Here is a 16,864-nt window from a genome sequence, read left to right as displayed (position 1 = left end):
CTGCTGGTCCCTTATTTTCAAATCTGTAAGTTGACAGCTATGGCAAGGAATTTCAGAGAGGTGTCCATGTCAGATTAAGCAGATGTGGCGAACCTTTGGCCCTCCAGATGCTGCTGAACGACAACTCTGACGTTGCAGAATTTGTGTGTGACCGCTGTGAAAAAAGGCAAATTCCACGCTAGGGTTCATTAGGAAAGGAATTTATCACCGTGCTGTTATACAAATCTAGGGGGCGACTGCATTTGGAGTACAGTTCTGGTCGCCTTGCCTCAAAAAGGATATGAAAAAGGTTCAGAAAAGGGCAACTGAAATGTTCCGATGGGATGGAGGAAAGAGGGCAGCTTAGAGGAAAGGCAAGTAAGAGGCGACAAGATAGAATTTTTTAGGATTCCGCATGGCATGGAGAAAGTGGAGAGAAACTTTTCTCCCTCTTTCGTAACACTGGAACTTGTGGACATCTATCAAAGCTGAATGTAGGAAGATTTGGAATAGATAAAAAGAAAGGATTTCTTCACTCTCTGCATGGTTAAATTGTGGAACCCGCTCCCACAGGAGGCAGTGATACCCACCAACTTGATGACTTAAAAAGATTAGCCAAATTCATGGAGCAGAGGGCTGTTGATGGCTGCTAGATGGGAACTGGGAATCTAGGGCAGTAGGTTAAGGGAGGCTGCCCTACCCACTTACAGTGGGACTTACTTCAGAGTAACCACACATAGGATGTGCTTCATTCCATTAATGTTTCTGTCATTCCTAAAGACACTGGCCCTTCCAAGACCCTGGGCATCCAGTTTTATTCAAAATATTTAGTATCTAAGTAAGTATTTCATTCCCTCTCGTTCTGCTGAAGGCCAGAAAAATCTGCGCACTCTGGTACCCATTTTGCAATGCCTCGAATGATGGGCTTGATTCCTGGTCTCCCTTTTTCTTTCCACAGAGGATATAGAAGACAAGTGCCAAAAAATGGCTTGCGAATGCGACCGCGAAGCAGCCAAGTGTCTGGCAAGCGCCCCCTACAATTCCCAGTATTTGTTCTGGCCGGATACTTTATGTGGGTCGTTCAACCCTCAATGTGAAGATGATTAAGAAAGGGCGTCACTTGGGCCAGATTTTACGGACATGGGACGTTCCCCTCCTCAAGTCACTTCTTAAAAACAAATCAAAGCGGCTCTAGATTTCACCCAGCTTTGGATGGGTGTTGTCTAGACCAACTTCCAAATAATTTCAGCCATTCTTCAAACAAGAAACAGAAGGAGAAAACATGCTCCAACCCAGCTCCTTGGCCCAGGTGACACAAAGCTGCCTACCTAACCTCGGTACATCTCATTTCAATTCAGTATGTGATATTCTCCTCTGGGTTATAAGTCTGAAGTGTCGTCCAGAAAGGACTCAGCCCCAGAGTAACCATTTCCTTATCTTGTATACCCCAGGCAAAAGTTTGCTTGACCATGAAACCTCAGACCAGCCTACCTCACAGGACTGCTGTGAAGGGAAGAAGGGGGAGAGGAAGAAGAAGGGTTTTTGGTAAAAATGTAATACTAATAATAAATATTAGAAAAAAAAATCTTCCATTTTAATTCTTAAAAATGTTCATATGCAAATCTGAAGATCATATCATTACAAACGCAGAGTCAAGTTTAATTTATAGGGGCACATCATTTAAAATAAAGCTAATCTTGGTTTTGGCATACATTTAACGAGTGGCGACAGGAGGTGGTTCATCTACGTACTGGGAAAAAGCCCACCGTCTCACAATCAATTGGTATTTACGTGCAGAACATCTTTTCCCTTTTTTTTCTAAAAGAAAAAGTGGTAGCAGTTGGCAAGTAGATCTAGTAAATCAATACAGCAACAGAAATTACTTCAAATTCACAAACATGACCAGAGCTGTGAGTATAAGGAAAAGGGGTCCGAGTCAGGATCTGAGCCATTTTTAGAAGGGTCAGGTGTCTCTTAAGGGTATACAGCTGCTTAACGTGTAAATGCAGGACTCATTTTGCACGAAAAAGGAGCCTAACTGCTTAGATTTCTCATCAGGCTTCTTATGCTGCATGGCCAGATACAGAGAGTGGCACACAAAGGTTGGCGCTTCGATTAGTCCAAAAGCAAACGTCCTGATTACAGGGAAATTAACTGTTCCTTCTCCTCGAGGAAAAGCAGAAAAGCACCTCCCTTCATTTGTTGCCGCTGTCACAGCTTTGAAAAGGAAGACTTGCTGCAAAAGTAGGTGTGCCATTAAAAAAAAAATCACAAGTTTTGTCACTGTGGAAAGAAAATTAAATTGGCAGCTCCCTGTCACCAGATGGTTCAGGACTGAACAGCACAGTGTCGATCCCAGAACACGCCATCAAAGCACTTGAGTTTCCAAGCGACGGATTTCTTTCACCACAAGATCAATGTTTATAATTGGGTTAAAGTACAAAGCCCAGTAGAACAGGCAGTTGCAAACAAACTGAGGAATAACTGGCCAGAAAATAGCCATGAGGAGTCCCTGGGTGGACACTTTCCAGAAATGGCTCCACATCCGGTGAGGAATTGTCCTAGATGGGGAGGGAAAAGAGCAGATTAGAGCCCTAGATCTCATTTCCGATGAACCTTTGGAACTCTTGCAGAAGCTGCACTAAAAACATCCTTGCGCAACACACAACAGTTCAGGGAAAGCAAACGTGTTCAATCATTTACAGGAAAACACCACCGTAATAGTTTTAAGGAGAGTTTTAAACAAGCTCAAAAGGGAAACTAAGAGAAAGGAGAGAGGGGAGTACCAAAAATGGGGGGTGGGCCTCCAACATGTACAGGAAATGTGTGGTTCATGACGCTCCTTTTCGTTTCAAATGAAGGTTGCTTATCTGGAGCACTGTAAGTCACATGCTTTTCCCTGGAAAGCAATTTGCTCATAAACGAGACATGTCAAGTTAACCTTGGGTACTTTTGGATATCCAAAAATAAAAGATCCCTGGCAGACCATTGCACGACTAGCTTTTCCTCCCCTGAGCGGGAAGAAGCTGAGTCACAGCTGGGAGATGAAAAAGGAGGAATCTCTCTATTCAGTGCAAGTTCCGCAAAAAGAAGGTGATAAAGAGAGAGAGGAAAACATTAAAGGGATTTTACAAGTACAAAAACAGGGTTGCTAATTCTGGAAGGTAGGAGGGTCCGAGAGGGACTTACTTCAGCTCCCTTCTTGACCACAGCCTCCAGAAGGAGAAGAGCTCCAGCACAGAGAGCAGCATGGCGTTGACGATGATGAAGCGGGACGTCCAGTAATGCACCTCTAACCAGTCCCAAGCAAACTCAGCTATTAGCTGGTAGGGCAGGAAAGAGTATTTCACAAAGAATTCTCGCCACTGCTTCCAAGCAGGCTCCTTCAGGTCCTGAAAGAGACAGAAAGTGTTCAGGAAAAGCAGGCTGGGCACCACACCAAAATATCTCTGGTTCAAATGTTGCCATCAGAATTTGGTTCTTGCTACTGGCATGCGCAAAATTTATTGACTGCTTTTCCTTGAAAGCAAATAAAAAATATTTCTGCCCATAAGTGGCTTAGGATCTCTGTGTGTGTGTGTGTTCAGTTTTAGCCCAAAGCAAAGCCATTTCAGATGAACAGCAGGCTAAAAAAGCATGCCCATCAACACTGGGGATACCGGCATGGCTCTTAAACATGGGTAGGCAAACTAAGGCCCGGGGACCGGATCCGGCCCAATCGCCTTCTAAATCCAGCCTGTGGGCGGTCCGGGAATCAGCGTGTTTTGACATGAGTAGAATGTGTCCTTTTATTTAAAATGCATCTCTGGGTTATTTGTGGGGCACAGGAATTCGTCAATTTCCCCCCTGCCAGTCCGGCCTCCCACAAGGTCTGAGGGACAGTGGACCAGCCCCCTGCTGAAAAAGTTTGCTGACCCCTGGTCTTAAACATGATGATGCTGGTAATCTTGGCAAGAAGCATTTTCTTATCTCAGCATTTAATGCTACACTGGGACTTAGGAGTCTGTACTAGGATTTCCCAGGAAGATTTCTGGCAGTGCGATCCCTGGAGCGAGCACATTTTGTCCATATTAGGTATATGCCACTTTTGGAAAACAGTTACTTTTTTTTGCTAAGGAGAAGCGAGTATCTCTAAGGAAGCATAACATGAAGGAAAGGCACCCTGTATCACTGCAAATATCTTTTTACAAAAGGTAAAGGCCCCCTGACAGTTAAGTCCAGTCACAGACGACTCTGGGGCTGTGGCACTCATCTTGCTTTACAGGCCAAGGGAGCCGACGTTTGTCCGCAGACAGTTTTTCCGGGTCATGTGGCTAGCATGACTAAGCCACTTCTGGCACAACAGAACACCGAGACCAGAGCAGCGCACAGAAAGGCTGTTTACCTTCCTGCCAGAGCGGTGCCTATTTATCTACTTGCACTTTTTGGCATGCTTTTGAACTGCTAGGTTGGCAGGAGCAGGGACCGAGCAACGGGAGCTCACCCCGTCGTGGGGATTCAAACCACCGACCTTCTGATCAGCAAGCCCAAGAGGCTCAGTGGTTTAGAGCACAGCGCCACCCTCGTCCCTCATATCTTTATGCGGTGGCAATTAATGTATTTGGCGCCTGCCAAACCTGCAGAGGAACACAGAAATCTGCTTCACACTAAGGCTCCGTCTGCACCATATATTCAAAGCAGTATCATGTCACTTTACACAGTCTTGGTTTCCCCCAAAGGATCCTGGGAAGGGGCTGAGAGTTGTAAGACACACCTGCTCCCTTCATAGAGCTATGGTTCTAAAAAATGATTTAGCAATCAATCCCAGTGTGTAGAGATAGCCCACATTTTCTACCAGTGATAAACAGTATTTTTAGTTACTTTTTTCTCTTCTCTATACAGTCGTACCTTGGAAGTTGAACGGAATCCGTCTGTTCGACTTCCAAAACGTTCAGGAACCAAAGCACAGCTTCTGATTGGCTGCAGGAAGCTCCTGCAGCCAATCAGTAGCCAGGGAAGCCGCACCAGACGTCTGACTTCTGAAAATCATTCAAACACTTATTTCTGGGTTTCGATCGTTCGGGAGCCGATTTGTTTGGGAACCAAGGCGTTTGAGATCCAAGGTATGAATGTAATAGTGTTTTGTAAGAACCACGAGTACTCTATTTTATATTTTTCTTTGTTATTATTATTTTTGAAATATTTCTTTTTATTATCTTTTTTATAAATGTGTTTGGATTCTAGAGCCCAATGTGTTAAAAACCTTCAAAAAATTGTTAAATAAAATGAAATACAAAAAGCCCTTGGCTTGCTGCCCCCATGATGTTTGCCCCATTTTTGCTCCTGGGGCCATTTCTCACAGAGCTTTTAGCGAGAGACGCTGATCTGCAGCCTCAAAGCATTCTGTACTGCTGCCCCCACAAAACCCTTTCCCACTTTTTTGGTGTTCGGGAGGGGGGCATGTTCCCAAGGCGGACGTCTCCTGCTCTTACTTACTAGCAACTTTGCGAGAATGTCCTCCAGCTCCTCCTCCTGCATGGGACAGATGGTGTGGAGGAAGGGGAGGAAGACGTCCGTGTAATCAAAGAGGTACAAGTAGAGCATGGTGAGCCGAGGGGAGCTCTTCAAGGCGTACAACAGGAACAGTGACTTCCCAGGATGCACCGCCTGGAATGTGAGGAAATGGAGAGAAACGGGGGAGAGTCAGCCGTTAGCCAGAACACATGAATACACGAGGAACAGAAACGGAAGCAAGGGAGAGTGCAAAGGGTCTTCTGTGAAATGCAGCTTTGTCTCAACAACCTCTTCACCCTCCAGGCGTGTAACATAAGATCCGAGTCATATTAAGTAAGGGTCACATGAACCCCACCTAAGTAGGGGAGAGGCTCTATCTTCTTCTCTTCTGGTGCTTCAGAGATCAGAAGCATCATTATAGAGAGCAGAATGAGAGATCACTGCCCCCACCTGACACTCCAGGGCAATCCTGCTCCCTCACTGCTCAGCCCTAATTCTAGATCACCAATAAACCAGTTAAAAAGAACAGGTCCCAACCCCAACCCTCCATTTTCCACATCCCACCACTGAGAAAACTGTCGTACCTCAGAAGTCGAACGGAATAAGTTCCGGAAGTCTGTTCGACTTCCAGAACGTTCGGAAACCAAAGTGTGGCTTCCGATTGGCTGCAGGAAGCTCCTGCAGCCAATTGGAAGCCCTGTCAGACGTTCAGGTTCCAAAGAACGTTTGCAAACCAGAACAATCACTTCCGGGTTTGCGGCGTTCAGGAGCCAAAATGTCCGGGTACCAAGGCATTCGAGATCCAAGGTACGACTGTACTCTGTTTCTATTCCTAAGTCAGTCCCGATCCACAAGAGGATCTCTGTGGTTATATCACGACTACTCAGCTTACTCAGGGATAAATTTTCAGGGATAAATTTTCAAAAACCTTTTGAAAACCTAAGAGCCCATTATCAACTGGTTCATCTCTGCTGGCACACTTGGGAAGGGCAGAAAACCCTCTAGATGTTGAGACGGGACCTCCCCCTGGCAAAAGCCATGCTGATTCTACTTCCGCAAGGCTTGTTCCTCTTGCTTGGCAATTCTACCTGTTTAGTGGTTTCCCCACTACTGACGTTAAGCTAACCGGCCTTTCATTCCCCAGATCCCAATTATAAATTAGTTCCCTGTTAATAATCAGCAGGAGGGGATTTGCTCTGTAGATTTCTCCCTTCAGGCCAGCCCTGCATCAAGCAGCCCAGAGTAACTATATAAGATATCATTAGAGTAGACAGTGGGGGGGGGGACACTTGCCAGCAATAAATTGCACAATGGGGTGCACACTATAGCATTTGCTCTCAGATGCAGGAAATTCCACAGGGAGACTCCCTGCTCCTTTGTAAAATGGCTTCAAGCCAGGCTAAGATACTTTTATTTTATTTATGTATTTATTACATTTCTATGGCACTTTTATCTTCCTTTTTTTTTAAAAAAAATATTTATTAAGATTTTGGAAATTACAAAAAGAAAAAAGAAAAGTTAAACATAGAAAAACAGAAACAAAAACAAAAACACTACATAAAACATTAAATTAACCAAACAAAACAAAAACAATTAAAAACACTTCCAATATTTTCGATCTTAACTTTCATACACTTGTTTCATTGACTTCCTCAACACCTCCCTTTTTGTATTCCACTTCAATTAACTATTTCAGCAAGTCCTTTCCATCTTCATCTATTTTCTGTCTTATAGTTAATTTTAACATATTGTAACCTAGTTTTTCCCCCCTTTTAATGCATTAACAATCTATCTATACCTGATTCCTTCTGCCAAAGCCATATAACTTTATTCCACCTTTTTTCTAAAGCTCCTTAATTTTACAGTATTTCTGTAAATAATCTTTAAAATTTTTCCAATCTTCCTCCACCGACTCTTCTCCCTGGTCTCAGATTCTGCCAGTCATTTTCGCCAGTTCCATATAGTCCATCAGGCACTTTTATCTTCCAAGGATCTCAAGTTGGTGTTCATGGTTCTTCTCTTCCCCATTTCTTCCTCACAGCAACTCTGTGAGGTAGGTTAGGCTAAGAGATGGCGACTGGCCCAAGGTCACCCAATGAGCTTCATGGCTGAGCGGGGCTTTGAACACTGGTCTCCCAGGCCCTAGTCCAACACTCAAACCGTTACACCGCACTTGGGCAACACAGGCTGAAGACAGGATGGGGACCAGACTCAAGAGCAGGGCTGGGTCTCAGCAGGGATGCCGAGGATCAAAACACCACAGGGACAGAAGAGCACCGTATTTTTCGCTCCATAAGACACAACCCCCCCCCAAGGGGAAATGTGTGTGCGTCTTATGGAGCGAATGCAGGCGGGAGGCAGGCGGGAAAAGCCCCCAAGAGCCACACACACACACTCCGTGCGGCTCTTGCAGGCTTTTCCCCAAGGAGGGAGAAGGGACTGACTGGTCGCGTCAGTCCCTTCCCCCAGCTCCCGGAAAAGCCCCCAAAAACTCCCTTTCACTAGCTGCATGGAACATGTGTGAGGCTCAGTTGGTGGAAGAAGATTGGAAGAAATTTAAAGCTTATTTACAGAAACATTGTAAAATTAAGGAATGTTAGAAGGAGGCTGGAATGAAGTTATGTGGCTTTAGCAGAAATGTTATAAAGGACTAAGTAAAAATAGACTGTTAATGGATGAAAGGAGGGAAGGTAAAGTTATACTCTATTAACATAAATTATAATAAAAACTGGGAAAGATGGAAAGGATTTGCTGAAATAGCTAACTGAACTAGAATACAAAAAAGGGAGGTGTGAGGAGGTCAAGGAAACAAGCAAATGAAAGATAAGTTATGGGAAGCTTTGCTGTGTTTGTTTTAATTGTTCCTATTTTTTATAATTTTAATTTTGTTTCCTTTTTTCCCTTCTTATTGTGATGTGTTGTCTAGTTTTTGCCTAACTTGGTGTTTTCTCTTTTTTCTTTTTGTAACCTTTAAAACTTTAATAAATATTATTTTCAAAAAAAACAAAAAAAGGAACATGTGTGCGGCTCTTGGGGGCTTTTCCCCTGAGGAGGGAGAAGGGCAGCCCGTCAGTGAGGGCTGCCCTTCTCCCTCCTGGGGAAAAGCCTGCAAGTGCCGCACACACGCTCCATGTGGCTCATGAAAGAGAGCGCTGAGCAGAGCCTGGGATGCATACAGGCTCTGCTCAGCGCTCCCTTTTAAAATACTTGTTTCCTTGCATTCCCCTTCTAAAAACTAGGTGTGCCTTATGGTCAGGTGCATCTTATGGAGCAAAAAATATGGTACTTTGGGGCAGGGGCTAAAGGTCTACGGCCACTGGAGGTGGGACTTCCTGTAACATCCTCTCACCTTGTACTCCCAAAGGTTCTGCGGTGGTTTGACGCCCAGCATCTTCACACGTTCCAGTTCCGTCATAATGGCCTTCCTGTGGCTACTGTTCTCTACATTGTAAGGAGCCTTTGAGAAGTCCTCATCCGTGAGCGTCAGCAGGAGCCTGCAAAACCAGGAGTTACTGTTACACGAAGGAAACGCCCTCTGCCCTGCTCCAAATCGTGCTGAACTACCAAGTCGAATATCACCATCAAGACAAGACGGGTTTGTGGATATTTGCACTGAGAGCAAAGCGCATCTTCTGCCTACTCTAGAATTTAGACATGGTCCTAGCAAGATGACTAACAGGGAACTATTGCTAACAGCCATGCTACAGATTAAAAACTTACTTTGAACACAACAAGACTTTTGTTTTGTTTTGCCCCTGTGTTCACATCACCTGAGGAACACAAAATCTTTTATAAGCAAGGCACCAGGTACAATGAAGTTTCTCTCTCAATAATCTCAGAGCATCACCAAAGGGATCTTCCTCACCTCCCATTAACGCGCTCAAGTAAAAACCTCTCCTTGTAGAGGGAAGTCCAGGGTCCCAGCTGCCCCAGCCAGTGTACCACCTCCCCAGCAGTCCATTTCGCAACGGGTTTGTGGACGAGGAGGTCATCTTCCGACTCCCGGCTGCTCCAGTGATAGCCGAGCAAAACTACCTAGAAAGAAGTGAAGAGGGTCCATGACGGGTTATGCACAGCGGTGACTGGGGTGACTATAAAACATATTAAACATGTTTCAGATGTTTAATACAAGAGCAAAGCACCCAGCGTGGCCCAAAGGATAATGCTGCACTTGATTGATTGATTGATTGATTGGTTGGTTGACTGATTGATTGATTTTAATTATATGCTGCTTTTCCATGATGAGATGTGCCCAAAACAGCTTGCAGCAAACATTCAAAAACATCAAAATAGAGAACACTGGAAATACAAATATTCTAAATATGGAGCATGCCAGCAAATTCAAAATTACAAAAATCAACAATTTAGCAAACACAGAATAATTTCAATATTACAACAAAACAACAAAACACCACCCAATGTAGGCTTAAGTACAGTTGTACCTTGGTTCTCAAATGCCTTGGTAGTCGTACGTTTTGGCTCCCGAACGCCGCAAACCCGGAAGTAAGTGTTCCGGTTTGCAAACATTTTTTGGAAGCTGAATATCCAACGCGGTTTCTGCTTGACTGCAGGAAGCTCCTGCAGCCAATCGGAAGCCGTGCTTTGGTTTTCAAACGGTTTTGGGAGTCGAACAGACTCCTGGAATGGATTAAGTTCGAGAACCAAGGTACCTCTGTACATAAATACAAAGCAAAAATGAACATTCACCAACAGTAAAGTTTCTGGTGCTGGCATTCCAAGGAGCCTGGCTAAAATACAGCTTGGAGGGGGAGATGACATACAGCTGGAAAGTCTGATAGCCAAGGACTCACTGGGCGACTCTGGGACAAGAACACCCTCCCATAACAGGATGGTGGAAGCGCTAGGGAATATATTATGGGAGCCCTGCAGCTGAAGCAAGCACTAAGCTTCATGCACCATGTCAAACATTACTCTTCCCTCTGGGTACCTTTCCACTTTCTAGTGTCCAGCATTTTCTTTGGGGACATCAGCCTGTAGGAGGGGGAAAGAGGTGGAAGCCTACCTGGTGGCGGCAGCCAAATGCCAGGCATCCCAGATACTGAAGAAGGAAGGGCCAAAGCTCAGTGCTAGGGCATCTGCATTGTATTTAGAAGGTCGCAGGTCCAATTCCCGGGGTCTCCAAATAGAGCTGGGAATGTCCCCAGTCTGAAACCCTGGAGATTCATGGCCAATCAGTGTAGACAAACTGAGCTGCATGGCTCAATGGCCTGACTCAATATAAGGCAACTTCCAAAGGCAGACAAAAACCAAATCTAGTAGCTGCGAACCTCTATAGCAGCGGTTCTCAACCTGTAGGTCCCCAGATGTTGTTGGACTACAACTCCCATCATCCCTGAGCTCTAGCCTTGCTAGCTAGGTGTGATGGGAGTTGTAGTTCAACGTCTGGGGACCCACAGGTTGAGAAAGGCGGCTCTATAGGCTTCCCTTCACCTTTCCTGCTCAAGGGAACTAAGATGGAGGGCAACAGGATGTCCTTTGAAATTTCTCTGAAGGGGCCCATTAAGTCAGGAGACTTGCTAAGTTTTCTGCAACTATACAATCAGATCTTCAAAAACCCATCCGCAGCTTTATGTCCCACCAGCACAGGGCTTTTTAAAGGGGGAGACTTACAGCCACACAAGTTAGCGCTGTCAGCACACCGGAGAAAAACCCCCCTCCTCGAGGATTAATTCGCCCCGCCGTTGGAGCTGCAGAGGTCTGATCGCTCCCGTATTTCTGAAAGGCGGCAAGGCTGAGGGACACGTCGCTGTTCTGCTGGATGTCGTCCTTCCGTTGCTCGATAGCATCTGGAAACAGTTTTTCGATTGCATCCCTAGAAAAAGAGAGCGTTACTTTGCAAGACTTCTTCCTGCAGTTTGCAGCCAGGCTGTATCTGGAGAAGGGGCCTTCTCCTCTGCACTGAGGAAAGGGCACGAGGCTAGAATGCTGGACTGGGGAGACCTGAGTCCAGCTCATCGGCCATGAAGTTTGCTAGCTGTCCGCGGGCCAACTGTACTCTCTTCTCAGCCTTACAGGACTGATGAGCTACCATGAGCTCCATGAAGGATGCGTTGGGTACAAACAGGTGATAACGATAAGTCGTTCTGCTGGCTAAACCCTTTTAACCAGGGGGGTGGGGGAATCTTTTATAACCACATTATCTCATGGACAGGATTCCCAGGGTGCCTGTGGTGGGCGGAGCTAGAAGCAGAAGGGGGAGGTGCAACTGATGTCAATCTCACCTGCAGACGGGAGACTGCATTTCAGCTATGCAAAACACACACACCCCTCCGTTCAGGGAAGCAAGAGGTACCATCACTTTTCAAGGACACATTCTAGCCACACAAAAATGTCTCAAAGAGGGCAGAGGGTGTGGTGTGGGGAGAGGCCTGGAGGAGAACATCTGGCTATTAGCCTGGAATTCCTCCTCCAGTGGTTTGAACTGAAACAGCCGCAGAGAGCACCAAGAGAGCTCTACAGTGGTCTTTCTACCCCAGAGAAGACTCATGCAATACTGAAACGCCGAGACCGACAGTGGAGGGCATTTAGAGGATCTAAGAAGTAAGCCTTTCCCAAACCATGGCATTAAGAACAGCAAAAGTAGAGAAGAGGGGGAAATGAGTTCAGGATTTAAAATATATATATATATATTTACAAGTTGTGTGCCTTTGTTTCTCAATTTACATGGTTTTGTATGTATTGTGGTATTTATGCACTGTGACTTGCTGTTTTTACTAATTACAGTTTAGCAAATATTTATCGTCATTGTTAGCAGTGAATTTCTATCCAATGATAGTTTGCTGACATTTAATTTCATCGTGTACTATGATATTCTAATAGATTATTGAGTACTGCTTTAAGTTGTTTATTTTAAAGTCATGTTTTTAGTATGGCTTTTTTTGCATTGGATCAGATTGTTATAAGGTGTATGATCTTTGTTATTTCTTCAGCTTGCAGACCACCTTGCGTATAGTAATATATATATGAAAAGTGAAATGAAAAATGAAATTAAAAGTATGAAAATCGTAGGACCAACAGTTCTTACTAAAAGGGCAGACTAACACATCTCAACCATTGTATGAAAAGCACATATCACAGTCCTCGACTGCTACAGTCACCTGAGAAGAATGTTGACTTTGGGGAATCCTTCCCATTTCCCCCTGCATTCTGGACACTCGTTCTTCTTGGAAGACGTCCACCATAATGCCAAGCAATGCCGACAGAAGCTGTGCCCACAGTTCAAGGTGGTAGGATTGACGAGAATATCATAACAGCAATGGCAAGAGAATTCGCTGACTGATATCCGCCGGCTGACCCCGGGAGAAGCAGCTGTCTGAACTTCCAGCCTCTCCGACGGCCACGTCAAACCCTCCTCCATGTCTTCTTTGTACCTGCAGCAGCCAGCACAACGTCCGCACGTCCCTAGATCTTGAAGCACGCCACAAGCTATGGGAAGAGAGTGAGCCCGTTATGTTTCTCTGTGAACACAATCCAATGTGTAAAGAAAAATGCATTGTTAATGCAATGAGATAGGTGGTGGTGGTTGTTGCTGTTGTTAATTAAATCTGTGTATCGCCCTTCATCCGAAGATCAAAGGGTGGCTCACAGCATAAAAATACAAAACGAGAACACAACACATAATAAAACAAAAAGAAACCAATAACCCCATTCTCACAAGCTCATTTAAAAAGCCATAGACTATTAATCAGCCAAACACCGGGCTGAAGAGGAACGTTTTCGCCTGGCACCTAAAGATGCATAGTAAAGGTGGTGGGTGAGCCTCCCTGGGGAGAGTGTTCCCCAAAACGGGGAGCCACTTCAGAACAGGACGGTCGTCATGTTGCCACCCTCTGGACCTCTCGTGGGAGAGGCACACAAAAAAGGGTCTCAGATGATAATTGCAGGGTCCATGTCAGTTCATTGGGGAGAGACAGTTCTTGAGGTACTGTGGTATCGAGCTGTTTAAAGCATTATAGGTCAAAAACAGCACTTTGAATTGGGTCTAGAAACTAATTGGCAGGCAGTGCAGTCGGGCCAGAATCGGTGTAATATGCTCAAATCTTCTTGCGCAACCTGGCCACTGAATTCTGCACCAGCTGAAGCTTCCAAACCGGCTTCAGAGGGAGTGCCACGTATAACATGTTGTGGTAATCTAACCTAGAGGTTACCAGAGTGCAGACAACAGAAGTTAGGCTATCCCTGTCCAGATAGAGGAGCAGCTGGGTCACCAGCCAAAGCTGTTGGACTCTGGACCACTGAGGCCACCTGAGCTTCAAGCAACAGCAAAGAATCCAGGAGTACTCCCAAGCTACGTACTCGCTACTTCAGAGAGAGTGCAACCTCATCAACGGCAGGCAACCTCCCATCCAACTGGTCTAAGGAACTACCCACTAACTGTGCCTCCATCTTCTCTGGATTGAGCTTCAATTTGCTAGCTCTCATCCAGTCCATTACGGAGGCAAGACATCACCTGCAGATGTAAAGGAGATGCAGAGCAGTGTGTCATCAGCATATTGCTGACCACGTACTCCAAAGCTCTGGATGACCCCACTTAGTGGTTTCATGCAGATGTTAAACAGCATAGGGGATAAAATTGAACACCGAGGAACCCCACACTGAAGGCTCCACAGGGCCAAAGAGCACAGCTGGGAGAGGCGATGTCTTCCAGTACTAGGTAACTCTGGAAAGGAATGTTGTTGTCACAACAACAAAGGAATTAAGAGTGGACACGGGCTCTTAATTATCCAGTGGAATGAGTTAATAATGACTAGATCCTTTATTAAGTTATAATCTCTATGGTGAGGGAAGCAGGAGGCAAGAAAGGAAGATATGTTGACTTAGAGGGCTTTATGGGAACAAAAATTAGAAGAAACTCCTACCAATAGCCAATAGTACAGCAGTCTCTAGCCACTTAATTATATGCATTTAAAAACATTTCTATCCAAAGCATCATCAGATTATCAAGATTAGCCAACACTAAGATGTCTGAACAGGACTGCTTAGGTTTCTCAACTGCCAACAAGGCAGGCCAATATAAATTCCCAGGTGCCAATGTTACCATCAAGTCTACATCCTTTCCTCCTAATGAAATACAGAATCACTCTACGTACCTGTGGTTGAATCCACATCTCACACAACTCTATTCCTACTAAGGAAAATTTCGTTGGTTCTAAAGGAAGAGATAAAACAGGTTTTTCACTTCAGCAAACAAAAAACCTCTCTTCAGCTGCTGTAAAGAATATTGATCAACAAACTGGCAAAAAGTGTCTCTCGCACACTTTGGAACATGCAAGGGAAATCAAATTAAAAAGTTAATACAACTGCATGCCGAGAAAAGTTGCCTATATCTATATTCTCCTGCAGGAACAGACTCTAATATCCCCTTTAGAAAATGAAGTCAGAGGCCCCAGAAAGTTTGTTGTGTTTACTACAAATCTGGTTTCTTCCTCCCATGGGCTTTATGTAGAATTGGGAAAGTATATTTTAATGCCATGCTTATAACACATGGGGGCATGGCAGAGAGCAAATATGCTGTTTACATGTAGAAGGGTTACACAATCCACACAAACTGTTTGCCAATGGCTACTGCAAAACAAATGCAATCTACCTTTGGATATCACTTGCGGGGGGGGGGGGGACACAGCAGAGGGGGGCTGTTGCCTTCAGGCTGTGGGTACTTGAAAGGCAGCTTTTGGAAATGAAATGCGTAACTACTGTACACAGGCCTACCTTATTATGAGCTAGCAAGGCAGTCCTTTTGCTCTTCTAGGCCACAGGTGGGGAACTTGTAGCAATCCAGCTGCTGTTGGACTGCAACTCCCATCATCCCTGACTACTGGCCACTCCAGATGTGGCTGATGGGATTTCAAGAGTCCGACAACATCCGGACCCTTCCCTTCCTCTGGATTAAGATAGCCTAATCCTGAATTAAGTTAGGATAGCAAATGAAGCCTCCATGCACAAGGAGAGTCAAAAGTACCAAATGCTGGGAACAAAAAACAGTGGAAGGTTGCCGCCTTCCACACCTTCTCATGAACATCCCAGAAGAATCTGCCAACAATTCTTGGAGGCGGTTTGCTGGATAGGTTAGGCACACTTTGGACTGGCCCAGGAAATTTCGCAGTTTCCACACATATCCTGCCTCATGAAACCTGGGACCTGTAGTTTAAGGGAACAGTAGTTTTGTGAGGGGAAGATTCTTGTTCGGGGGTTGCCTTGAAGTTATTGTGCGTATGCAGCCCTCCCTTTACAAACTTGTCTGGCACCAACACTGCTGTCGTTCTGGCACCCTTCAAACCTATTTGTTTGCTTAGTTTAAACGCTTTAAAAATTTGGTTTGCACCCTGCTTTGCTGATTTTTAAAACTGCCTCTTTTTAAAGAGCTCGGTTACTGTTTTGATTGTTTTAAAAGTTGCCACTTATTTTGTGGGTGCGTGTTGTGCCTCAACGTGCCCTTAGCCTGAGAGGAATCTCTCCACCTGCGCAGGAACCTTTAAATCTCTGTGTCGTCATCCTCTTCCTCCTCCTCCTCCTCCCTGCCTCTGAACTCTCACCCTGCCTGAAGGGGTCGCCCAGAGAGAGGGGGGGAAGAACTGAGGGAGAGGGGAAAGCTCACTTCCTCCCCACACTCTACCTGAGGGTGGGCTGCTTGCTGGCAAACCTCCCATGTCATCTCTCACCACCACCACCACACATAATATATTATTATTATTATTATTACTATTATTATTATATTATTATTATTATCATCATCATCATCATCATCATCATCATCATCATCATCACCACCACCACCACCACCACCACCACCACCACCATCATCATTATTATTAGGTTACCTCCAACATCGAATTATGGAGTTGGAAGGGAATCTCCATGTAGAATCGTAGAGTTCAGGCTGATTTGATTTCAACGGGTCTACTCCGAGTATAACTTACTCCTACACAACCCAGAAACGTGTTATATTATAATATCATCATCATCATTTCTGGGTTCTGCCCATGTAGGCCTTACACACCGCAGGCCCGTCGAAATGAACGAACCTTAGTCCCTCCTCCCATTACTTTCAACGGGTCTACTCCGAGTAAAACAACCTCTATTGAGAACAACAGCAGAAGCAGCAGCAGCAGCCGCCGCGACGCCGCTTCGGCCTTTCCCTCCCGCGCCCCCGACCCCTTTGGGGAGAAGGGGCTCCGGGCCCCTCCGACTCCCACCTCCTCCTCTTCCTCACCCAGCTTGACAGCGGCGGCATCTCCCTCTCCTCAGCTGAGCCCCGCCGGGATCCGCTTCTGGGCGCGCATGCGTGGTGACGCCCGATGCCCCTCTTTGGCTGACGTATCACTTACGCACGGGCGCCTCTTTGTCGCCGAGAGCGCAGCGCCGACCTGTACAC

The 16,864-nt window shown here is 45.5% G+C and overlaps 2 protein-coding genes across 4 annotated transcripts in view; one reads left to right on the top strand and one right to left on the bottom strand.

Annotated features, from left to right (window-relative positions):
* PLA2G10 (phospholipase A2 group X) overlaps nucleotides 1-1,795 on the top strand; it is an 18,820-nt gene extending 17,025 nt beyond the window's left edge. Inside the window, exon 4 of the mRNA XM_079954082.1 lies at nucleotides 938-1,795. Within this exon, the coding sequence (XP_079810208.1) occupies nucleotides 938-1,086 (149 nt within the window). The 3' untranslated portion in view covers nucleotides 1,087-1,795. The remainder of the gene's footprint in view (nucleotides 1-937) is intronic.
* BFAR (bifunctional apoptosis regulator) lies at nucleotides 1,557-16,864 on the bottom strand. 3 transcript variants are annotated; one of them, XM_079953900.1, is made up of 10 exons: nucleotides 16,703-16,864; nucleotides 15,202-15,394; nucleotides 14,583-14,641; nucleotides 12,591-12,918; nucleotides 11,104-11,305; nucleotides 9,338-9,507; nucleotides 8,822-8,966; nucleotides 5,455-5,625; nucleotides 3,169-3,371; nucleotides 1,557-2,540 (listed from the first exon to the last, which is right to left on the bottom strand). In XM_079953900.1, exons 4-10 carry the CDS (start codon nucleotides 12,848-12,850, stop codon nucleotides 2,348-2,350), a joined length of 1,344 nt encoding a protein of 447 aa, XP_079810026.1. In that variant the 5' UTR covers nucleotides 12,851-12,918; nucleotides 14,583-14,641; nucleotides 15,202-15,394; nucleotides 16,703-16,864; the 3' UTR covers nucleotides 1,557-2,347. The 3 variants fall into 3 exon arrangements, with proteins under 3 accessions (XP_079810026.1, XP_079810027.1, XP_079810025.1); XM_079953901.1 differs by lacking the exon at nucleotides 15,202-15,394 and having other exon boundaries at nucleotides 16,680-16,864; XM_079953899.1 differs by lacking the exon at nucleotides 15,202-15,394.

This window comes from Podarcis cretensis (genome assembly GCF_951804945.1).
Source record: "Podarcis cretensis genome assembly, chromosome: 14".
Classification (NCBI taxonomy): Eukaryota; Metazoa; Chordata; class Lepidosauria; order Squamata; family Lacertidae; genus Podarcis; species Podarcis cretensis.
The sequence above is the reverse complement of the archived record's forward strand: the minus strand, read 5'-3'. Positions and strand labels throughout refer to the sequence as shown.

Coding starts and splice junctions, on each gene's coding strand:
- BFAR (XM_079953901.1), bottom strand. CDS start 12,850: ATGGAGGAGGGTTTGACGTGGCCGTCGGAGAGGCTGGAAGTTCAGACA. Junction 5,626..8,821: donor AGAACCTTTGGGAGTACAAG/GTGAGAGGATGT, acceptor CTCACATTCCAG/GCGGTGCATCCTGGGAAGTC. Junction 3,372..5,454: donor ACATTCTCGCAAAGTTGCTA/GTAAGTAAGAGC, acceptor TGTCTCTTTCAG/GACCTGAAGGAGCCTGCTTG.